General features: G+C 37.8%; 1 protein-coding gene across 1 annotated transcript in view; it reads right to left on the reverse strand.

The window, feature by feature from the left end:
• Positions 1-25559, reverse strand: part of CACUL1 (CDK2 associated cullin domain 1) — a 63397-nt gene that overhangs the window by 5671 nt on the left and 32167 nt on the right. Inside the window, exons 4-7 of the mRNA XM_068548634.1 lie at positions 14878-14973; positions 12403-12505; positions 10422-10511; positions 6649-6787 (exon numbers count right to left, since the gene is read on the reverse strand). Coding sequence (XP_068404735.1) covers positions 6649-6787; positions 10422-10511; positions 12403-12505; positions 14878-14973 — 428 coding nt within the window. The remainder of the gene's footprint in view (positions 1-6648; positions 6788-10421; positions 10512-12402; positions 12506-14877; positions 14974-25559) is intronic.

The following is a 25559-nucleotide window of genomic DNA, read 5'->3' on the forward strand; positions in this document are numbered from 1 at the left end:
ACACTCCAAGCTCTGCCCAACACTCTGTCCTTGGCCACTTTTTCTTCTCCATGTAAAATTCTCCTTCACCTAGGACAGCAGTCATACCAGTCCTGTGACTTGAAATAACGATCCATATGCCAATGGCTCCCAGATTTCTATCTCCAGCTCTGACTTCCTCCTGACACTTCGGACCTGTAGGTCCAACTGCCTCACAGCCACTGTCACTTGGATGACTTGCATGTACTGCAAGTTTACCATGGCCAGAATGCACTCCATCCCCACTCCTTCCTCAGACTTCCTCAATAAATCACACCACCACCCGTCCAATTACTCAGGCCAAAATCCTAGCTCATCCTTGATTCCTCTCTTTCCCTCACTCTGGAGCATTCTGTTCCAGCACATAATCCAAAACCAACCACTCCTCAGCCCCACGGCTACAATCCCAATCCAAACCACTATCATCTCTCCCCTACACCACTGCAAGAGTCTTAGTATTAGTCCAGACAAGAGCCAGCGCAATCTTATGTAAAAGCATACATAAGATTATTTCATGCCTCTGATTAAAGCCCTTCAGTGGCTTTCCATCATAGTTAAAAAAAGTCAATGCAAATTCATTTTCCCAGGGCTTCCCTGGTGGCGCAGTGGTTAAGAATCCGCCTGCCAATGCAGGGGACATGAGTTCGAGCCCTGGTCCGGGAAGATCCCACATGCCGCAGAGCAACTAAGCCTGTGCGCCACAACTACTGAGCCTGCGCTCTAGAGCTTGTGAGCCACAACTACTGAAGCCCGCGTACCTAGAGCCCATGCTCCGCAACAAGAGAAGCCACTGCAATGAGAAGCCCGCGCACCTCAGGGAAGAGTAGCCCCCCGCTCGCCGGAACTAGAGAAAGCCCACGCGCAGCAACGAAGACCCAATGCAGCCAAAAATAAATAAATAAAATAAATAAATTTATATATATATAAAAAATTCATTTTCCCAGTCCTGTGACATATGGCTCCTGCCTACCTCTCCAAGCTCATTTTCTACCCCTGTTCATTATACTTCAACCAGTCTGGCTCTCTTTCTGTCCCTTGGACATCTTAGCACTTCTGCACTTACTACTTTCTCTGCCTGCAACACTCTTCCCCCGAGTTAGCCACATGGCTATCGCCTTACCGTTTAGCTGGAATTCTCCTCCTCAGGGGCATTACATCACCAAGTTAGCTGGGACAGCCCCTCGTGCATGCCTTGGTCACTCACTCTCTATCCCATACTCTGTTTCATTTTCTGCCTAGCACTTATTATTACTTGAAATAATCTGTTTACATGTTTGTTACTTATCTCCCAACAGCAGAGCATAAGCTCCACAAAAACAGGAACTCTGCCTGTCTTGTTCACCCAGTCCCTAGAGCAGCGTCTAGCACATAGTAGAAAATACAAAATATTTGCTGAATTAACAAATAAGTAAATAATTCATAAATAGCCTCTACAGATGGATTAAAATGCAGCCCAAGTAATTATTTCATGCTTTTGTGTAATCCTCCAGTTACCAAAGTTTCCCACTTTCTTTCTCTGGTTACACTCAAGACCAGGACAGAAACCTCTTGCTGAGCTGGGTGAGGAGCCTTAAGGACCAGCAGGAAGAGAACACACCAAAGGGTCTCTGCAGGGTTTTTCTCTAGGCTGAGCATTTAGAGAAAAACTTAGCACAAACTAGCTTTAGACAGCCTAAAGAGCCCTAAACAGATCCACCTTAATACCGCTTTTAAACACCTCTATTGTTAACACAGTATCTGGCCAAAGCCCGCTGAGAGTCTTACACTAGTATCATCACAGGAGCATTCACCAAATATCCGGAAACAAGTAAGTTAATGCTGAGCAGAAAAGGAAGATACAGGATGGATCTTGTATCTGGAACCTCAACTTCTACAGACAGTCTTCATTCCCACCCCCCCAAAATTTTTTTAAAATGGAACATGCAAAATTAACAGGAGAAAACTGCAGATGTGAAAACAACAGGAGGCACAAAGAATGTAAATGTGGTGTATGCATGCGAGAGGCTGCCAGAGGTATTACCTAATAATGCCACAAGTCTAGAAGGCTATAAGCTGCCCTCAAAACCAGACCCCTGCTACTAAATGAAAAAGCCCCAATCCTGGAGTGCCCCTCTCAGCTAGAAGACCAATAATACTCCTAACAACGTTCTATTTTGTTCCAGAAATCCAGGCAACAATCACTCAGCAAGAACATTTTACTTGCCTTTATAGCTACTTTATTTATTTATTTATTATTTTTATTTTTGGCTGTGTTGGGTCTTCGGTTCGTGCGAGGGCTTTCTCTAGTTGCGGCAAGCGGGGGCCACTCTTCATCGCGGTGCGGGGACCGCTCTTCATCGCGGTGCGCGGGCCTCTCACTATCGCGGCCCCTCCCGTTGCAGGGCACAGGCTCCAGACGCGCAGGCTCAGTAGCTGTGGCTCACGGGCCCAGTTGCTCCGTGGCATGTGGGATCTTCCCAGACCAGGGCTCGAACCCGTGTCCCCTGCACTAGCAGGCAGATTCCTAACCACTGCGCCACCAGGGAAGCCCTTACTTGCCTTTCAAAGCTATTTGGCATATCCTCTGAAGAGGCCCACAGGCTGGTTTGAATGAGGATGTTCCACCTGAGGGCCTGCAGCTAGAAGTTCCCAAATGAGCTCATCTTCCATAATGTAACCTCTGACAACAAACACCAACCTGCCCTTCCCCCGATAAGCAATTCAATTATGCAGGTAACACATAAAAAGAAAATAGTGCTCTTAGCTTGTATGTTGCTTTTAGCTTTGAAATAACTCCACACTATATTTCCATGAACCTAAAGATGTTTCACATAAACTCCAGCCCAAACAAGAATCTGTCCATTAACTGCAAAAGAGGATATATTTGACAATATTCACATATGTTTTCAAAACATTACAAAGACTTTCTCTGTGCCATCCACATTAAAGCTGTGTGCTGCCTACTCCCTACATCACATAAATGGAACACAGCCTTAAATAAAAAAATGGTTCGCAAAGCTGAACAGGAATCATGTGATAGGCTAGACACAAACCATAAAATGACTGCTCATATCAGGACAGCCAGTAACAGAATTTTTGTTAGATAGCTTAGACTATATTTTTGCATCAGTGGACATCATTTCTTCCAAAACAATCCTAGCCAAATAATGATCAAAGGCAGCATCAAGTCTGGCAGGGCAGAATATGGAAGGTCCATACACAAGTGCTGGAAGCACAGGCAAAATGTCTTCAGCTGCTAAGTATATGGTGCGGGCACACCCTTTCTGACCCGTCTGAGCTAGTCCAGCATGAGTCCAGAATGTCAGGTAAAGCGGGGCCTACTCTGTGCAAAGCACCCATCAGAATAAGTCATGAGGCAGCCTTTAATCCTCACAGTAAATGTATAATAATTTGTTAGCTTAATTCTAGAAATGGTTCAATTCAGTTTGTAAAATAAAACATTTTAATTTTACCAAGTTCTGGAATACTAGCATTTAAATTTCATATGAAAGAATTCCACTAAGAGAAACAAAAATTCACATTTACACCAAAAATCCAAGGCATTTCCCTGAATATGACCAACTTGGCCTTGTCAGAACAGTGCTAGGCTAGTCCTTCAAAGGCAATGTTAAATGAGACTATTTATGGAGTCAGTCATCCCAAGCAACTACACACCAAACAGTCCTGCACCCTGTTCTCTTATTCCAGTTCCAAAATCAGGATTACAAAAATATCTCTGGATATGTTTAAATAGTTCCACACACTCTTCTGGAAGGTGAATTCAAGGTGTTCAGAGAAATCTACAAGAGCTATCTTCCTACACTGCTTCACAGAAATAAAAGTTTTCAGAAGGCTGTTTATTTGTTAAAGGCATCAGTAAGCTCATCTCTAAAATTAAAAGCAAACATTCAAATAAAACATGAAAAAAAGCATAAAAGACTTCAAAATTATGGTGAGCCTAGGCAAAAACATAAGAGGTATACTCAGTCTATTCTGCATTTATTTAAAAACATTTAAGGAAAAACTTTTAACTATAATTCAAAATACATAAGCCATACAGAAAAAAACCTGATAAAGTTAGCTACATAAAGTAAAAAACTTCTGCATGATTTCAAATAAAACAAAAAACCACCATAAGTGAAGTCAAAAGAAACTGAGAAAAATAACTCTTATCTTGGGCAAACAATCAATCTCCTCACTATAGAAACAGCTCCTAGAAACCAAGAAAAGAAGACTAACAATCAAATAGAAAAATGAGAAAACCAGAACAGTTTACAGGAAAAGAAATACAAACATATGAAAATATGCTCACCCTCACTCATATAATAAGAGAAATGCAAATGAAACCAACTCTGACTAATTATTTTTCACCTGCCAGATTGGCAAAAATTCAAAGTGTAACAACATACTCCATAGGCAAGGCCATGAAGAACAGGCACTTTTAAACTTTGCTAGTGGATATGCAAAATGGCACAATCCCCTATGGAGGGCAATTTGGCAATTTAATCAAAATTACCGCTGCATTTACTCTTGACCCAGCAATCTAACTTAAGGGAGTTACTCTCCAAACATACTGACAACAGGTACAAAGTTACGCATGCAGCGCTCTCTGTAACAGCAGAAGACTGGAAATAATTCAGGTTGCCGTCTACGGGGGACGGGTTAAATAAGTTATAGTACATCTACACAATGGAATGTGTAAGAAAGGAATAAAAATAAGAATATATACTGCGTTCGCTTATATCTGTATATAAAATAAGCACTGGAGGGAATCATAAGACACTAATTAAAACAGTTGCCTAAAAGCTGGGAGCAGACAAGGAGACAGGTGGGAATAAAACTTCTCAGTATGTACTTCTTATACCTTTTTAAAAAAAACCCTATAAATAAATATATCAGCTCTTCAAAAATGAATGAGTAAAATTACTATAACATTAAATGGCCTCATTCGGTGTATGAAAATAATTGTTAGAAATACTACAATTGATGTCAGGAGACCCCTGACCACCGGACATCGGGGAGAGAAGTCAGCTGTTTACATGCAGAATCTCCCACTGGCCTTTCCTTGCCATAGGAAAGGCACGGTTGGCAGGCCTGTCTACACAGCTTCCCTGTGATGGCTGACTGAGCCTTTCCAGTGTGAGCTGCCAGTGAGGAGGGTAATGACCCATGGATTACTCAGTGCCCCCTCTACCACATGAATAAAGATGCCACCAGGACAAAAAGGGAATAAATGCCAATCCATGGGCCAACAGAGAACAAATTATCTGCTTTCTTTCCTAACCTGTGCTGAAATTAGAAACTTAGAACAGTGATCTTGATCAAGGCTGGTATTCTGAGACTGAGCATGGCCTCAGAGTCTATGAAAGACAGTGTCCATCCTCTGCCCCAGCCAGATAAGTGAATCAATACCCAACCCACTCCTTGTGGTCACAACTATGCCTCAGTGAGGAACCCAGGTGTCTTCCTTTCCACAACTTTCTTCCTTTAATGCGAGGGATTCAAATAAGAGAAGATAAGTAAAAGTGCTAAGTAGAGGGCCAGGATTATGAAAATATAAAGTACTACTTATTCCAATAAAGATATTAAAAAAACAAAAAAACAAAAACAAACAAAAAAAGTACTACTGTACCCTTTAATGATTTGGTGACAGAACAGGGTGCTTTCCCATAGGGAATCACAAAATTTTTACATAATTTTGGTTGAAAATATGCACTTTGAAAGATTTTCTGGGATAAAGCCATGATACTGAATTGCAAATTTTAGAAAAATTAGCGAAGCGTTTATATCAAAATCAAGGGAGGGTGGGCTTCCCTGGTGGCACAGTGGTTAAGAATCCGCCTGCCAATGCAGGGGACATGGGTTCGATCCCTGGTCCGGGAAGATCCCACATGCCGCGGAGCAACTAAGTCCGTGCGCCACAACTACTGAGCGCACGTGCTGCAACTACTGAAGCCTGCGCGCCTAGAGCCCGTGCTCCACAACAAGAGAAGCCACTGCAATGAGAAGCCTGCACTCTGCAACAAAGAGTAGTCCCCGCTTGCTAAAACTAGAGAAAGCCCGCACGCAGCAACGAAGACCCAACGCAGCCAAAAATAAAAAATGAACAGGAGAAAAAAAAAAAAAAAAAAAAAATCAAGGGAGGCAAATTCTGTGGACACATGTAAGTGATAACCTACTTTTTAAGAAGAAACAGCTAGAATTTAGGGGAAAAATGGAAATATGAAAAACAGAATCTGAAGGCTCTTTACCAGTTTAGTTACAATATCATTTGTTAGTTTAGTCAAAAATCATTTGCTAGTTTAGTCATAAATGTACATCATAACCAATCATAAAATTTCTACAAGGTTTTTCCAAATATTCAAAACTAGTATAAGCGGATCAAAGTTGGAAGAGCTCTTTGGAGGCTGCCCAGCCTAACTGCCCACCCAATGAGAAATCCCTTCTTCAAACTCCACTTAAGTGAAGAGCAGCTCCCATAAAGTCAAAACCCAGCTTCAGCACTTCCACAGAAGGGAGCTCACCACCTCTCCCAGCAACACCACCTTGACTCTCACACAGCTGTCTCCCATTCTAAGAATGCTGGCATCCCTCCCCTGCCAAGTCAAAGGAAATGGACATATTTTGTCACAAAAGGAAAAGAAAACTTGCCTTGCAAAACCATTCTGTATAAGTTCTCTTTGAAGTTTCTGATCTTGAGCAGCATATTCAGAAAGTTCAGACTCCACCGCACGAGGGAGAATGTTTGGAATAAATTTAGAAAATAGAGTCGGAGCCATCTGAACCCACTCTGTGAGGGAAGGAAAAGATTCATTAAGGAGACCGTATAGACAAATTAAATTAAATAGGAAAGGGAAAGTTTTCTTCCCGAAGAACAAGATTATGTATTAAACCAAACTTAAAATGGGGATAAAAACTAGTGCAACCCCTTCTGATAAAGAGGTTAAGTTTCCTTTCTAAATAGAATTTACAGAAAGTGGATATTTTTATATTTTTTATGATTTAACAACATTAACAAAAATCCCTAGAGAATTTTTGAAGGAACCTTATCAAAAATTCTAAATATGGAAGAAAACATGAATGAAATAACCAAAGAATTCTGAGCAGGAGGGGGCTTGGAGGGAAGGGATTTGGTGGAAATACTTAGCCCTATAAAGCATTAATTAAAACAATACACTAGCCTAAGAATAGAATAGTACATGTGGTAGTAAGCAGACATATAAAAAAAGTACCACAAAAATGCGGAGGGAGATGGGAGAGATAACTGGTAAGTACTTTTAAAATATAAACCTACTTTGACTCATATTAAATTATAGCAAATTAAACATATATAACAGTGAAAGAAAACAGAATTAAATGGTTATCAAATTATTAAGGAAAAGATAAAAATCAACAGAATAATCTACAGAAAAATAAACATTCATTCATCAAAATAAAAAGACAAAGAGAAGTCTAAGGAAAATATCTGCATCAGACATGACAAAGATAAATTAGTATCTTTATTATAAAGCGTTTTAACAGATCAGATACTCTTGCCCTAGTCAGTGAACACTAAATATAAATACTGCCCATCTCTATGCCCTCTGGATTCTTTTAATCGAGCCCTTTCAAGTTTTCCCTTTTGGAAAACATCGCGCGCGCGCGTGCGTGCGTGTGTGTGTGTGTGTGTGTGTGTGTCTCAAAACCCATAAAATGTCAATGCTCTATGTACATCGCGTGTGTGTGTGTGTGTGTGTGTGTGTGTGTGTGTATCTCAAAACCCATAAAATGTCAATGCTCTATGTAATCCAGCATGCTCATTTTAAAAACTGTAATCTAAGTAAATAATTCTAAATCTGAAAAAAACACATTTAATGCTATGCAATGCTGGGTCACTGGCAAGTTAAAAAAAAAAAAAATGCCCAAAAGAATAGCTAAATTAAAGATGGGGAAAGAAAAAAACAAAAAAAACCCCAATACCACAAACACCACCAAGGCCAATCCACTCACCCTCTGTACAAACTCATGTCAAAATGTTCTCAATAGTGTCCCTCCTTCAAGCTCAGTTCAAATATGGCTTTAGAAAGAGTCTCAATTCAGTGCCCTGGGGAACCACTAACCCATCAGTCAGAGTTGGCAAGGAGTCAAACCAGTCTGACATTTTGTGGAACTCCAGGCAATCATTAAAATAAAGATAAAGAAACAATGAAAAGTGTGTGTATTAAATGAAGAAATGCAGGATGGGATGATGGGAACTATTCCTAGACTGAGCTTCTAAAGACTAGGTAGAAACACATCTAAATAAGAGATGTTATCAGAATCTCCAAGGATTAGGGCCCAGGAATCTACAGTTTAACAAACTTTTTTGGGTGATTCAGATGCATTCATTATATAAAAATCAGCACTTAAGAACTACTGCAATGAAAGAAACTTTTACATTTAAAATTCAACTTTTAAAATATTTTAACCTTAATCTGTCAGGTGAATAAATCTGCTTTAACAAACTAGGAACACAATGGGTACGGGCAAGGCAAGTAAACGTCAAAATATGTTTAATAGTATCTCAGAAAATAGCTAGGACAGCAAAAGGTTAGTCTGTGATAAAATTCACCTTTTCAAAAGGACAGTTCTCAAATACAGATTTCTCCTCACAAGTAGTATGAAACCTATTACAAGAGCTCAAACCTGGATAAAAATAGCATTTAGATAAAGAAGTACCTACAAGTTTTTCTACCCTTAGTGACTGGTTTTATTCTGCAATTTTGTTACTTATGATAAAAGCCAGAGCTGCCCACTTGGGAGGGAGAATTTAGAAATCTGTCATATTGTATTTGGATGTCTTCCAAAAGAAAAAGAAAAAAATCATTCATAACCCAGCACTAAAAGAAAAACTCATGAGCTATTTTCATCACATTTAGTAAAATGAAATTCAAAATTCTAAGAAACTGGAAAAAGAAATATATCAGTTTATTGGACACATGCAATATTTTTGCTACTTTATATAATTACTTTATAGGAATAATTTGTCTAAAAATTATGAAGAATAGAGCAAGAACTGATCCAAATTTAAGCAACATTACATTTGACTCCTCTAGAAGTCACTAACTGCTGAAAGTAGCCTGAGAAAGATGGTACTTCTGGGCATCACAGACTACCCCTAGTATCAGTTTTTAATTGGTTTCCATTTTAGCAAGCTAAATTCTGATATATCTTTTAAATTAAGTAAGTAAACTATCCAGACATCAATTAATTAAAATAAAATAACCACTGGACCCAAATGAATAGCAGTAACAACAGTTAATATTAGCATGCTCATTACATTATCAGGTACTATGTTAAGCTCTTTAGATCACGTTTTATTTCATTCAATCCCCAAATGACAAAAGAATTTCATAAAAAGATAATTGCTGTCAAAAAAGCAAACCTTAAGTTTCTACATTGAAAAACGATTTTCTACCCTGAACTTCTGCAATCTCTCTCCTATGGACATTTTTTAATTGGCTAGACAACTGTATGATAAGTTTGAGGGTCTGGGTTAAAAACAGAAAGAAACATACAAAAGCATCTTGAGAGTCCTTTAAATTCACAATGTTTTTTAAAAATTTATTTATTTATTTATTTTTGGTTGTGTTGGGTCTTCACTGCTGTGTGCGGGCTTCTCATTGCGGTGGCCTCTCTTGTTGCGGAGCACAGGCTCTAGGCGCGTGGGCTTCAGTAGTTGTGGCATGAGGGCTCAGTAGTTGTGGCTTGCGGGCTCTAGAACACAGGCTCAGTAGTTGTGGCACAAGGGCCCAGTTGCTCTGCAGCATGTGGAATCTGCCCGGACCAGGGCTTGAACCCGTGTCCCCTGCGTTGGCAGGCGGATTCCCAACCATTGCGTCACCAGGGAAGTCCCACAATGTTTTTATTATAAGACAGATACATTAAGATAATTTACAAACCATGCCTTTGAACACAGTGATCTTTGATTTTTGGTTCTGCTATTCTGACTATCTTTCTCCTCAAACTATCATTATGAAATGACTGTAACTTTACCAACACTTCTAGATTCCTTGTAAGTTATATAATAGGCCTAACAAGATGGAGTTGTGAATGTGTATGCCCGTGCATATTTGCAATATGGGGTAAAAGTGAAGAAGAACCTCACAACAAAAAAAGAGGTTAAAGCCAGACATAAGATTCTACTTTATCTAAAGTGTCTCCTACAAACTATTTCTTGTATTCCCCAAACTAGTTGGTTTTCACTAGCATAGAAAGATTTCCAAGTGAGGTCCTGAGTTTACATTTCACAATGATGAGTATCTACTCAATTTTTTTGCTATAACAAATCCAAATACCATTAGGCCTCAGAAAACACAAAGAAACACTATCCTCTCGCAGATAGGGCTGGAAGTGCCATAAACAAACAAACAAGTCCAACCCCTAAAGAAATGATGAATGTTTACCTGGTCTGAGAGTGTACAGGCCTTTCACAATATTTGCCATAGTTGAAGGTGTGACCTGAAATGGTGTTGACTGGGCTTCTAAAAGTAAAGCTGAAATAGAGAGAAAATGGGTTATAAAAATGATACAACACTTTATTGATTGTCAAGGTTTCACTTTCTATCACTATTTCTCCCAAAGACTGAAGGGTAAACAAGGGCAAGAAAAGAACAACCCAAGAGGGCAAACCAAGTATTTGTACAGTAAAGATTTTTTTTTTTAATCCAGTGCAGTAGAGCTCAATCTAACAAGTAGATATGTGCGTATCTGTTGAAACACTAACGGAAATGATTCAATTGATGGAGGTTCTGAAAATAAGTAAAGCTTTCTAAAAGCAACAGTATTCATGGTACTTAGTGAGTGAGCTATAAATACTTCCCATTAAGTTCACGATTCAAAAGATTTACATTTGGGGAATGAAACATTCTCTAACTCCCTCCATCATTTCCCTTTCCCCCAAATCACCCATATATGAGGCTCTTGGAATTTTTCTGAAAGACATGTTATTAGTAATTCTAGTAACTGAGATCAGAGTCAGAAACTCACTTTCCCAAATGCTACAACTGCAGGTACTTTTCCTTACTAAAGGTAAAGGCAAGACATCACACTGTCTAACCATGTGACCCTGACTAAACATGACAACAGAGTCAGTTTTCTTTTAGGTTATCTATGGTCACACAAAAAATCTTATTAAAATGTGTTAAATGGATACAAATACTTCCTCTAGACAAAACATATACAAACGAACTCCATCATTTAATGAATAGGACAGATACTACTGACTCAAAACGGCTCATTTTTAATTCATCTCTCACAGACCTGTAATTTACTAACCAAATACCCATGAAACTTGGCATAATTTTCATCTAAGCCAGTTTGTAAAATTATATAAGTTGTTTTCTTCTATCCCCACCTTTTTAAAAATGGAAACACCATCTCACTTGGCCAACAATGATTTCTGTACTTTCAAACATGCAATGTGAGTTACATTTGCAATGCTAGGCATTGCAGAAAAATTTTAAATGTCATGTTTAAAAATTGAAATTCTAAATTTTAGGTTCTTAGAGGCTCTTCTACTCAAGGTTCTCTCTAATTTCAACATGTACCCCAAACCCAGGGTCTATCTCTATTAATCCATCTTCCTCCTACTTTTTGACCGATCGTTTGGTTTTCAGTAAGTGTTGTTTCCACCAACTCTTGATGTTCAATCACACATTCATTATGTGGTCAAATATATACATTTGCAAACAACTTCTACATAAGTATAACCACCTATGTCAAATTTGATAGCTATAAGGAAATGATAAATTCACAGGTTAAGTTATACATAAAATGTATATAAATTAATTTGGGATGAATTAACTGAAAAATAATCACATTCAGCAACAAAAGGTAAGGTTAAGAAGGTATAACATTTCACTAAAATCCTCTCCACTTAAAATTCGTTGTAGGAAAAGTCTTTCCTACAGGTGCTAGGTACTTTACATATGTTTAATTCTCATATGCTTTATTTAATTTAGGATTTACTTTCTCACAAGCTTAATTGTCATCTATCTTTTTTTAGTACAAATAAGGAAACTGAGAGGATACCGTGCTACCATTTCAAAGATATTAACATTACACTCCTAGAATTACCAGTAACTAAGTTATGGGTGAACTTCTTAATATTTCCCCCAATGTCAGAGAAAAAAAAAAAGGCAGCAAGTATCATGCCAGATATGAAGGCACTGTCCAATGACCTGGCTGCTCCCAGCTCACTGGGTGATCTTCAAGTCACATTTTCAATTCCTCAGTGTCTCTCTCTATAGAATTGGGCTTTATGATCGCTGTAAGATTCAGAAGACATCAACATTGGGGTTTAGATGCCAATGCTCTTTGATTCAAAAAAAAAAAAACCCAAAACACTGCTAGTGTTATGCCATCCCTGTAAGTTTAATTACTTACGCATTAGGCTGTAAATGTGCTTTTCTGCAACATGTTCCGTAAACAGCTTAATAAGGTCATCTTTTAAGTCTCTGTTAAGCTTGGTTTCGATGTAAAACTTATTCTGAAAAAGAAAATAAGTTATTTTTCAGTGCATCAATTAGAGAGAAATGATTAGTCTAATGAACTGAAGCACTAAAAAATAAATTATTTTAGGAAACAATTCATAAAGGCATCAATTAAAACATAAAATCCCAACATCAGAAAACAAAAGCCCTGCCACTATTAGTTATAGTCTTCCTAGCATGGGGTTAAAAGCACATCAAGATAAAATGCTATAAATCATACAAAAGAACATGGGAAGATACTCAACATTAACTAGACAGGGATGCAATGGACCATATTGTATGACAGGCACTTAATATGCCCTTTTAAATGACTACATCATCATCTAAAGGCAACACCAGGAAACACTAGTGAAAGGTACCCTATTTATCAATGATCTAGGCTGAAAGCATGCAGTGGGCATGCACTGGTTGACTCCCCTACATTTCACTTTAATGATTAGTCTAAGTCATTCAGCTTATGGCATTCCTTAGGGATGGATGGTCTTTGGTTCAAAGGTAGACAAGTGATCCAAGGGAACCCAATCAGACTAAGGGAAACCTAGGCTTGAGTAAAAATCATCTCACAACCATGAGGAGAACAAGATGAAACAGATGTATAAAGCAAAGAGACAAAAAAAACCTGAGACTTTGGTAACATTGTTGAACCACGGATTCAACCAACCCGGAAACTGCCGTATTTCTGGAGTTTTACTACAAGAGATAATACCTTTCTCATTTACAAATCACTTTGAATCAGGTTTTCTGTTTCTTGCAGCCAAAAGCATCCTAATTAGAATGACTGGCAAATCAAAAAGATTGAATTTGTTCATGTTTAAATGTTAACTCAATGTACAGGAGTGGAAAATACAAAGAGGAATGAATGTCAATAAGTTGCTCACTGATTCTCTCAATTCTTAACATGTTTTTTTCTCTCTAAAAAAAATCATAAGGGACTTCCCTGGTGGTGCAGTGGTAAAGAATCCGCCTGCCAATGCAGGGGACACAGGTTCATTTCCTGGTCTGCGAAGATCCCACATGCCGTAGAGCAACTAAGCCCGTGAACCACAACTACTGAGCTCACGTGCTGCAAATACTGAAGCCCGCGCGCCTAGAGCCCATGCTCCACAACAAGAGAAGCCACTGCAATGAGAAGCCCGCGCACCACAATGAAGAGTAGCCCCCTCTCGCCGCAACTAGAGAAAGCCCACGCGCAGCAATGAAGACCCAATGCAGCCAAAAAAAAAAAAAAATTATAAAACTAACATGCACATAATTACAAAATAAAACCATGCAAAAGGGTATGCAATAAAAAGGAGTCTCCCACAGAAGACTTTCTGTCCCATTCCCAAAGGTCCCATTCTACACTGCAAAAACTTTTGTATACTCTTTCTAAAATGTTCTTACATTTTTTTGGATATGCTTTTTTTCCCTCTAAAATGAAGAAGAAAACACTTGCTAATGAAGAAATATAACACACACCGCTTTACATCTTGCTTTTTCACCTAACATTGTATGTTGAAAAGATTCTCTCCAAAATAACATACAGACATGTCATTATTTTTAACTGTGTATTTTTCTACTGTAAATATCCTCCATAAATTATTTAAATAGTAGTCTCCCACTGATAACACAGATTCCTCCCAATGTTCTGTTTTTTTCAGTAAAGCATATCTTATGGAGAATAAATCATTTTGAAGATTGGTATTATACACATAGCTTATCTCTAGGCTACAGAATGTAGGATCAACCTAAACAACCCATTCCCTAATCTAATCAACAAAGAGAAAGTGGGACAATGGTTTCTAAGGGCTCTTCTGTTCAATAGGAACACTAACATTAAGATCCTATAGCTTTCTATATTTAAAAGGCGGGGGTGGGGGACAGGGCGGGGACACCTCAACAAAGTCAACAGACTACAAGATGTACTCATGGCATAATTCTCCAAGTGAAAAAGATTATCACAATGAAAGCAAACTTTACTGTTCTACTTTTTATGGAGTTACTTCCTTGGCATTTATTATACATCATGTTTTTAGATACATGTCTTAACTCTCTACTTTCTGAAGGTAAGAAATCTTTCTGATATATCTTTATTTTCCAAGCACAGCACCTTCCATATGGCAGAAACAAAATAAATGTTAATTGGGTGACTGCTGATTATTAATGCCTAATTGTCTGTTTCAGCAATGGTATTTATGAAATTTTAAAACAGTGAAAGACTAAATAAGTCTTCTATGCCAACACTATCAACGTTGCTGAAATAGATTAATTTCCATTTCTAACATAAAACATAGTAAAAGAAAAATAGAATATGCTTAACTTTCTGCATCTATCTGCACTTAGACCAATAAACCGAGGTATTTGGAAAGGGGAAACAGCTCTAACTTACCATATATATGAAAAGAGGCACAATGCTCTGCAATGCTCCCATATACTGTCCAAGAGCTATATTAAATCTTTCAATATAGAGATCTGGAGGGCTGGCCTGTGAAAAAGAACATAAATGTGATCATTCCAGGAAACCAGAAGATCTTCCAGCACAATCTAAAATGCAGACTTAGAACTCAATCAAAGTTCACACTGAAATTCACAATAAAGAAAAAGAGGAGGCTTATATCCTGAAGTTTAGTTAAGATTTCTAGCTCTATTCCAATATCTGCTATGCAAAACTGAGGTTTGATTTAGCTGCCTTTAAAATGTGTGTAACCTTACCATGTCAGTTAAAAGGCTTGCTCTGTTAACAAGTAAAAAGGTAAATTTACACTTAAGATAAATGATATGATTTTTTAAATCACCACTAAACTACAGACATTTACTATGGGAATCAAACTATATTTGGGCTTGCAATAGGGGGGGAAATTCAAGGAAGTGATATAGGCTTAATATACTATGAGAATGTCTGTTGATATGTTAGAATTACCTTAGGTACAGTAATATTCTAAGTTGATACTAACTTGGTTGTACCACTCCTGTAGCTAACCAATTATAAACCTATTGGCTAGAAGGCAGGACTCAAATGGTCCATATACATCTGCAGCTCTGGAGAGCAGTTAAAATAAATACAATACATGACTGGCATTTAACTCATTGTTACCAAATACCATGTCATAAAGCCATCAAAAGAGAACACTTCCAATTTAACTGCACATCGTGGAATGAATGTGAATGTATGTATCCCCACACACAAATCCATATGTTAAAACCCTAACCAGTGCAGCTCTATTTAGAGTAAGGAAGTAATTAAGGCTAAATGAGGTCATAGGAGTAGAGCCCTTATCCTACAGGATTAGTGTCCTTATGAGAAAAGACACCAAGGGGCTCATTCTTTTCCCCTTCCTCTCCCTCCCCTCCCCCAAAGCACACTCAGAGGAAAGGCCATGTGAGCACACTGCAAGAGGATGGCTGTCGACAAGCCAGGAAGAGAGCTCTCATCAGGAACCAAATCAGCTGGCACCTTAATCTTGGACTTCCCAGCCTCCAGAATGGTGAGAAATAAATTTCCGTTGTTTAAACCACTCAGTCTGTAGTATTTTGTTATGGCAGCCCAAGCAGACTAAGACACTGTGGTTTACAAAAACGTATCCATGTACCATTACATTTTATTCTCTAAAGCTAAATTAAGTACCATTTTAATGTTGAAGAAACACACAAATGGGCAAGGATTTGCCTAAAATTAGAATGACAGATCCAGGTCTTCCAGCTATGAACTCATTCCTGGGCCAGGGAGTTGGGGGAATGGGCATGGCACAAAACATCACACAAACAAAACTGATTCCACACAAGGGCTAACGCATGACAGTCTCCTCATCTGACAACCACATCATATACACAAAGTCCAGCTTTCAAACAAGTATACAAAGAAACACCACGTTGAAAGACTCCTAAATATTAAATTTAAACACTGAAATTATAAAACCATTTCAGCTAAGCTGTTTTAGAAATGTCCAAATAGTCCAATAATATTTTAAAATAAAATTTAATTCATTTTTTTCAGTTCTACTTAGAAGCTTAGATATGTGCAGCAAGCTGTCCTTACTTCTAATTCATCTTTCATTACTGAGTTCTTACATACAGGTTTGGTGCACATTTGGTGCTTTTTTTTTTTAACATTTATTTTTCTTAGTCCTCCTACTGCAATAAATTGAATGTTATTTCCATTTAACATCTGAGGCAACTGGGGCTCAGAAATATTTAGTCAACTGATTACAGTCCTACAGCTAATAAGCCCAAGAATTAAGATTCTAACCTTGTTCAAACTCAGTCCTTCCAACTATTTATAATCAATTTTTAGCACCCTGAAACTTTCAGAAAAAAGTTCAGACTTCCAATTTAGGCCACTATCTACCTCTCTGCTTTCACATCCTGCTCCTTCTCCCATGTAGCCCAGCACAGTCATCACATGGAACTACTAACAGTTCCCAAACAATGTCCGTGTGCTGCTTAGGCCTCCTTGACTGTATCTTCTACCTGATGCCTTTTATCACCACCCCCAACCAGACTCACCCTGGCTAACTTCTCCTACTCATCCTTCAAGATCTGTGTCACTTCCTCGAAACTGAGATATATGGCCCTTCAACAGGGCACCACCACACTTATTCACTTCTCCACTGGGTAGTCTCTGTCACTAAACTTTCAGCCCCTAGAGGGCAAGATCTGTGTCTTATCTTTATATCTCTAGTGCAGACCACAGAACCCGAACATAGTAGGTATAGATAAATGCTTTTTTTTTTTTTTTTTGCACTTAGGACAGTCTTGCTTAAATCTAAACTTGTTTAAATCTAAATCTAATCTAGCCTTGCTTAAATCTAAATTGCTATTTGATCATTTAACAAGGCTATACGACAATTCATTTAGCCCTCTGAATTTCAATTTCCATACATACAAAAAATAAGAAAAACACTAATTGTGCTATTTCCAAGATGTGCTGAGAATCAAAGAAAATAATGTGTGCTTAGAAAAATGTCAACTATTACACATGCACATGCAAGTAGCAAGAGTAAACTCCTTTATGAATTAACTACCTATTTGTTTAATACTTCAGAAAAACCTATTAACATTATTAAAGGCATTCTTTGTTAACTAAAAAAATTGGGGAAAATAGTTCCACATTATGGGCAAACTTTTCACTATAACTAATGAACAGAATCATATGTAATATCTTTCTCTAAACTGCTTCGAAGAACTCTGGAAATGATATTTCAGTATTCAAAGAAATAAATTTTAGAAGTATGATATGAAAAAAGAAAATCTGAAGAGTTTTTGCATTAAAATAATTTTCCTTTTTCATAAAAGGATACTGTACCTATCCAAAAGTTAAAAGTATGAACATTGATCAAAAGCCACATTTAATAGCAGACAGAATAAATAAAATTGAATTCCTTAGTTATTCTTTTCAAGACTTCCCAAAGCCGCAAAGGTTATGAGTATTAAAAAGTACTTTTTGTACTGAATCAAATGTCAGAACATTTACTTAGCTTTTTTACTTCCACATTACATGTAGCACTTATTCAAAACCTCTTAAATGACAGACTACAAATTATAATAGTCTTCTAAAATAAATCCATTCTCGTTAGTAGAAACCTAGAAATACCTGTTAGTAAAAAAAACTAATCGAATTGTTCCTCCTTAAAACTTAAGTTCAGTATACTTTGGGTCCCATTGGGGAAATTGCTACCTATTTGATTTACATAATTTCACCATGAATGTATTTGGATTGGACATTAAATGAAATTTTTTACCCCTAAAATAAGCTTCATTTTCTTCTCAAATAAAGTAAGAAAAAGCAATTGGCCAGAAAAATAACCATTACTCCAAACATGCTCCAACTTCTCATAACAGACTTAGATTCCCTGAAATTTGTAATATAGCTGGTAGGAATGTTTTAATTTCTTCTTCTTCTTCTTTTTTAAATCAGTAATTCATTCATCTGGTTTAAAATTCAAATTAGTTCAAAAGGGTTTAGAGTAAAGAATTTACCTTTCATTCCTTCCGCACTGAACAAACCAACACTTAATTCCTTTAATAACCTTCCAGAAGAATTTTACATGTATACAAAAAAATAAGAATCCCATTTATATCCTTTTTCACACAAATGCTAACTTACAATCATACTAATCTGCACTTTTCCTAACAATGTATCTTGGAGACTGTTTTATTCTAGTGTTTCTCAAACGTTTTGATATCAGCAACCCTTTATACTCTTAAAAATAATTGGAAATTCCAAAAAGCTTTTATTTATAATGTAGGTTGTATCTATTAATATTTACCATATTAGAAACTAAAACTGGGTTTTAAAACTATGTATTAATGTATTCTAAAATGACAATAATAAGCTCATCACATTTTAACAATTTTAATGTTAAAATACAGTTAAATATTTTATATTATAAACTAAGTTATATGTAAATAACTATATTTTCCCCCCAAAAAATTAGTAAGAAGAGTGGTATTGTTTTTACAGTTTTGTAAGTCTCTTGAGAGTGGCTTAATAGAAGACAGCTGGATTCTAATATCTGCTTCTGTAATGAATCAGTTGTGATGTGATGTTTTGGTTAAAGTAAATGAAGAAAATCCACCTTCACACAGATATGTAGTCAGAAAAGGAAGGCATATTTTAATAGCCTTTTCAAATAATTGTAGATATTCTTCTCTGAAACTTGACAAGTGGTAGTTCCTTAAAGGTTAGTTGGGATATGAAATCTGAAACTATCAATGAATTCTTGATACTCTATTACATTAAAACCCATTGTTCTATCTTCTACTTTGAATGGGTCTTTTACAGATACATGTTATAGCATTACAAACCGGTCATTTGAAAAATACTGACTCACTGAGTTATGTAGATCTAAATGATGACACATTTCACTACACAACATCAAAAAAAAATTATCACCATCCATCTCATCAGAAAAGTCTTTTTAAGTATTGGGATGTTATCAAGATCATCGTTGTAGATACAGGTTTTCCAAAATTCTAATTTTCACTTCAAAGCTCAAATTTTATCATTGGCAACAAATACCGTCAGTTGTTTTCCTTGAAGTGACACACTTCTTTCATTTTTCAGAAAATGTCTATTAAACACCAGTCTAAATAACCATAGTTTGTCAGTCATTCTTTCAAATAAAAGGAGTGTTTTATAGGGGGAAACACTAGCTTAATAGCTAGTTTAGCTCAAAACTCATATAACCACAGAAGTGCTATTTCTCAAAACAATCATTGTTACTTTAGCATACAGCTTCCCATTTCTTCACAAAGAATATTTTTCTAAGTATACGCAAAGTCACAATTCAATAAAATTAATATTTTTCACTGCTTCATCTAGGACGTTCTTTTTTTTTTTTTTTAATTTATTTATTTATTTATGTCTGTGTTGGGTCTTCATTTCTGTGCGAGGGCTTTCTCTAGTTGCGGCAAGTGGGGGCCACTCTTCATCGCGGCGCGCAGGCCTCTCACTATCGCGGCCTCTCTTGTTGCGGAGCACAGGCTCCAGACGCGCAGGCTCAGTAATTGTGGCTCACGGGCCTAGTTGCTCCGCGGCATGTGGGATCTTCCCAAACCAGGGCTCGAACCCGTGTCCCCTGCATTGGCAGGCAGATTCTCAACCACTGCGCCACCAGGGAAGCCCCATCTAGGACATTCTTAAGTGCAATGCTTTTGTTTTCTGCTCTGAGTTTGTAGAAGTGAAGATTCATGCTAAGGCACCAAACAGTTTTACCCACCATTGCTTTTGCACCATCAGACCAAATATCCACATAGTGGAAAGGGAAAATAAGATCTTAGTAGTATTAGAAAAACAGTTTTGATTTTACAGACCCCCTGAAAAGATTTCAGGGACCCTTAGAGGTCCTCAAACCACTTTTTAAAGAAATCTATTCTTTTAAGTACAATGTTTGAATGTACTATTTATTTAACCAGTCCCCCATTTGATAGCTTGTTGCTAATCTTTTATTACCACAAGATGTTGCAATGGATTACTTCATACAGATGCTATTTTGTAGAGAGTAATTTTAAAGAAAAATTAAGTTTAAAAAAAGTAGAATTAGATGATAATCATGTATCATCATATAAAAACAAAATAATTTTGGTATTTAAGAGTTTTATAGAACCAACCTGCTAAATATCCCTTAAAAATATATATACATATAAACATATATATATATTTGCTTACTAAGTATATTCCTTAATTATCTCTAATTTTGAAAGCTAGATAAGGAAGCTTGGTCAGTTACTCTAATTAGACATATATTAATTTTTAGAACAGCATGACTTGTTTAAGTAATTTTACTAGCCAACAGACAAATATACTATGGTCTAGGTCAGTACTGCCCAACAGAACTTCCTGTGATGATGGAAATGTCCTATATCTGCACTGTCCGATATGGCAGCCGCTAATCATGTGTGACTACTGAGCACTTGAAATGTATCTAATAAACTAAGAAAGTGAATTTTTATGTCATTTTAATTTTAAAGTCACATGTGGCTAGTGGTAACCAAACTGGACACGGCAGATGTAAAATACAAGTAAGTTCCACAATTTCATAATTATATCCCTCCTCTTCTATCTACGCCCTATCCCCATCCCACCAAAATGAAACATGAAAAAAATTTAAGAATATATGCTTTTATGTTCACAAAAACGTTGTGGTTGTCTTTAAATAAAGAGATGACTTTCATATGTTATAATGAAATAGGGAGGAAGAAAAGACGGGAAGGAAGGATCTAATAAACATAACAAGGCCACTAACATATATCTTTGTGGAAGTAATACATGTTCACTGAAATTTTTAAAATTAACAATGCAATTATAGGAAAACAACCACTACCAAGAATGGTAGATAACTACCATCAACATTTTCTTCTGTTCTTTTGTGTGTATGTTTTATAACAAATATGGAATTATTTTGTAATCTGCTATTATCACTCAGCTATATATATCATCGACACCTCACAGACCAAATGTATTTCAACAACGTGATTATAATGACTGTCGGGCCCCACCACTGTCTACTTCATCAGTCCCTCTTCATTAGATACTTAAAACCAAGCTCTGCTGTCTGCATTATCCAGGTTTGCGTGGTACTTCTACTCCAGATTAGCACTTCAGTGATGCAAATGTGTTGCGTGTCTTCAGCAACAATACAATCTTATGTTTAAACAAAAAATGACACCACTCGTTGCTTGAGAGAGACCAGGTCCGGGAACTATGGTACGTTTGCCTAGGCCAGTGAATTTCAAAGAATGCTGCTCTCCAAGTCACCTGAAGGGCTTGTTAATGATGCAGATTCCTTTGCCACAAAGTCCAGACTCAGAAACTTTCCAGAAGTGTATATTTTTAAAGAGAACTTCAGGAGATTCTTTAAACAGCTGGCCCAGCAGCTGTTAAGCATTTAGAAGCCTGTACCTTAGACCACTTCAAAGGAAAGAGAGGTGCTCTATGGGAAGGAAGTCTAGAGGATCCAAGAGAGGGCAGAGCAGTAATTACCCACCCTACACAAGGCATTTATTGCATGACAATAGTGACACTGCAGCTGCAAACTATACTGAAATCAATAAAAATATGATACACTAACATTTTAATATTAGTGTTAAGACTATAGGTGAATTGTTCTTTTTAATTTAACAGCTTCTTGATTATTATCAACTTCAGTGATTATGAAGTTATTAAAGTGCAACGGTGAAGTTCTAACTCCATTTAGAATGCAGAAAGCCACCAGAGAACATCAGTCCTGCCCTGATGGTATGAAAAAGCTAGTTAACCTACATAATCAATTTTCTGAGCTCATCAGAGATCTGAGGTCACTACATTTTACAACTGCCATGTCCAACCAAGTGAACTGAATTCCAAAGAGTGACAAGCTCTTCTAAGGAAAGAAAGGACACGTAAACTGTTTCTCTCTGGTGACGGCAGCCATAAAAGCTGGTACAAGAACAACAGAAGCTGAAATAAACCATTAAAGGCCCAGTGTGAACTAGCAGTATAGAATCCCTGGGAGCCTCGACACAAGGGCAGTCCACACCTACTCCCCAGCTCTTTTCCATGGGTTTCCACTGGGCCTTTGAGACGAATAATTGAGGGCAGTGAAAGAGATCAGAAAGCCACCTTCTATGGCACAGATGTGCTAGGCCTGTCAAGGTTTGAGGGTGGGGCAGGAGTCCCTAAGGAAACCCATGCACACTGCCGGCCGTCAAGAGTAAACAGCTGCTGATTAGCTACCAATGGAAGACATGAATGAAAACTGCCTGTGCGCTGGACCCTACTCGCCTACAAAGCAAAAGCCATTTGTTGAAGGGAAGGGGTAAGAGATCCACCTGCACCCTGGTGACCCTTCTTTTACCTGAGGCAAAAACTGTCTACTATGGGGGGATGGACAGGGAATCCTCTAGCCCTCCTGTCACAGGCAAAAGTCAGCAATCACCGGGGAGGGGGCAGAAAATCCATTCACGCCCAGGTTTCTGCACTACTACAAAACAGAAGCATCCTGCTGCTGAGGGAAGTGCAGGAAACCTGCTCATTCCCAAAGCCCCCCACGGATGCAAGGCGAAATTTGGCTGCCACAGGGTGTGGGGGACAAGAGGTGCAGGGGTAGGGAGAAAGCAAGAAGCCCTCCGGAGCTCTAGACCAGGGGTCAGCAAACCAGAGCCTGCAGGCCAAATCCGGCCCACCACCTGTTTTTATAAATAAAGTCTGACCGGAACACAGTCATGTCCATTCATGTATGGATTGTCCACAGCTGCTTCCATGCTGCAACAGCAGAGTTAAAGATGCTGCAATAGAGACCACAAGGCCCGTGAGGGTAACTACTACCTGGCCCTTGGCAGCAAAAGTTTACCAACCCCAGTTCCAGACCTTGAACTGAGAAGGACAAGGCTATCTGCAAATGGGGTGAGGAAGAGGGAGACGAGAACACTGAGAAAGCCCCACTTCCGAGGGTTCAGGTGCACGGGGACTACCTATGACTGAGGCAGGAGCAAGAGAACCAGGGAAAAAAACCCAAACGCAAAATCCTGCTCCCCACCCCGAAGCCCTGCACCAAGTAACAGGCAACGGCCATCCACTCACTGCTGGGAGAGGGCCATAGTGCAAAGAAAGGCCCCCGCCACAAAGGAGGGCCTGCTAAGGGCTGAGGCTACAGCAGGAGCACTGGAAAAAACCCTCCTGATTCACACTAAGAACAGAGCAGTCACCGTCCACTGCTAGAGAATCTAGGCCTTACTGTTTACTGAAACGATAAAACGCAAACCCACGTCAACCGCTAATACGACTGACTCAACTCCTCACACCAACAGCCCGACAGAAGAGGGGCAGGCCCATTACTAAGCATAAATATTATTTACGTCAGTCTCTACTGATGTTTTTATACAATGTCCAGCATTCGATTAAAAACGCCAAAAAGTAAGAAAACACACCCACTGTCAAGAGTTAAACAGTCAACAGGCCCAGACACAGAGATGCCCACAAGCTGGAACTATCATACAGAGACTTTAAAATAACTATGACTAATGTATGTTATGACCCAGTAGAAGAGGTGGGCAACATGCATAAAAAGATGGGGAATTACAGCAGACAAATGAAAAGGTTTTTTTTAAAGTCAAACGGAAATGCTAAAAGTTTTCAAATAGTTCCTTCATAATCTTTTAACATTTTAACATTTATTCCTATATTACCAAGTATGACTTCCGCATTTTGGATACGATACAAATGGACCTGAATGCTCTCTTAATATTATTTTCTATATCGAACTGGAAATTACTTTTTTAAAAAAATTTGCCTCTACATGACTAACTTTAGCAAAAATGAATAGCGTGTAATATACTTTTAGTCTAACCAACTTATTCCATGACTTTCCAGAGCAATACCACTCTGCCAACAGACAGATTTATCAAGGCTCCAGAAGCAATACTAATTACACCTCAGGCTGACGGAGATGCTACATAAAACTGGAATTTCTTTCCAAATAGACAAATACATCCATCTGGCATTATATTCTTATCCATTCCCATTCCTGCTGTGCAGATATTGTTTCCACAGTAAAGTATCCAAAAAACGTAAGTTACGTAGAAGGTAAATGAATCTCAGGAGCTGCTAAGAACTATAATGTACACATTAGATGCTCCTAATATAAGTTGTAAGGATGATTTTCCAATTAAAAGCAACAATAAAAAAGTCAAAGTGAGTCTAAAAGACAGCAGAAGACATTTCTCTCTTAGGTCTCTTAACTTTCAAAGTTAACTGCTACTATCATTACTGTTACGCTTATTTCTAAGATAAGACTTGCCTCCTTTTCCAAATACTATTTGGACTTGAACACTAAACATTAAAGCCAAGCCTCTGTGATCCTGGATTCCTTTAGCTTATCCACATAACAATGAGATAAACCTAGGTTCTAATCTCAGCTTTTTAACAGACAAGCTAGGTAACAAAGAACAGTTACAGAAGGTTCAAGATTACTTCATAAGAGAAAATATCCAAAGTCAGATGAACTAGGATGACTTCTCAATTTCCTATACGCCTCATCTCTTTTACCACTGAGCAAAACTTCCAATTTAAGTACATAACTCTGTCTCAAAATAAAAAGTTTATTTTAAAAAGAATACAACTCCTAAATGTACTCTTTACACTCTGATTAATAAACAACTGCAAATAATTATTCATTATTTGAGTGATTTGACTCTCCTGCTCATCATAAATTCCATTTCCTGAGTTAAGGATGCTGTTTTAACTGGAATAAGTAGATGGTTCTAATAATCTCAGCTGTAAGGCAAGCATATGGTTTTTATTTTTGTCAACTAGTAAGTACTTTTTACTGGATCTCTTTGGGGCCTGGCACTATGTTAAGTTCTATAAGGACACATGAAAAGAAAACACAGACCCTGCCTTCAAAGGATGGTAGTAAACTTATTAGAATTATGGTCTGAATGGAAGCCTATAGACTGATAGAGGGTTAAGGCGTCTCACTGGCAAATTCTCTAAGAACAACTCTGCTATAACAACTACTTTAAGTTCTAGTTTGGACTTAAAAATAGATCTCCAAATAACTTATTCAGAAGGACTTTCTGGGGACTCCCCTGGTG

Source organism: Eschrichtius robustus, chromosome 7 (genome assembly GCF_028021215.1).
Source record: "Eschrichtius robustus isolate mEscRob2 chromosome 7, mEscRob2.pri, whole genome shotgun sequence".
In the NCBI taxonomy this organism is placed as follows: domain Eukaryota; kingdom Metazoa; phylum Chordata; class Mammalia; order Artiodactyla; family Eschrichtiidae; genus Eschrichtius; species Eschrichtius robustus.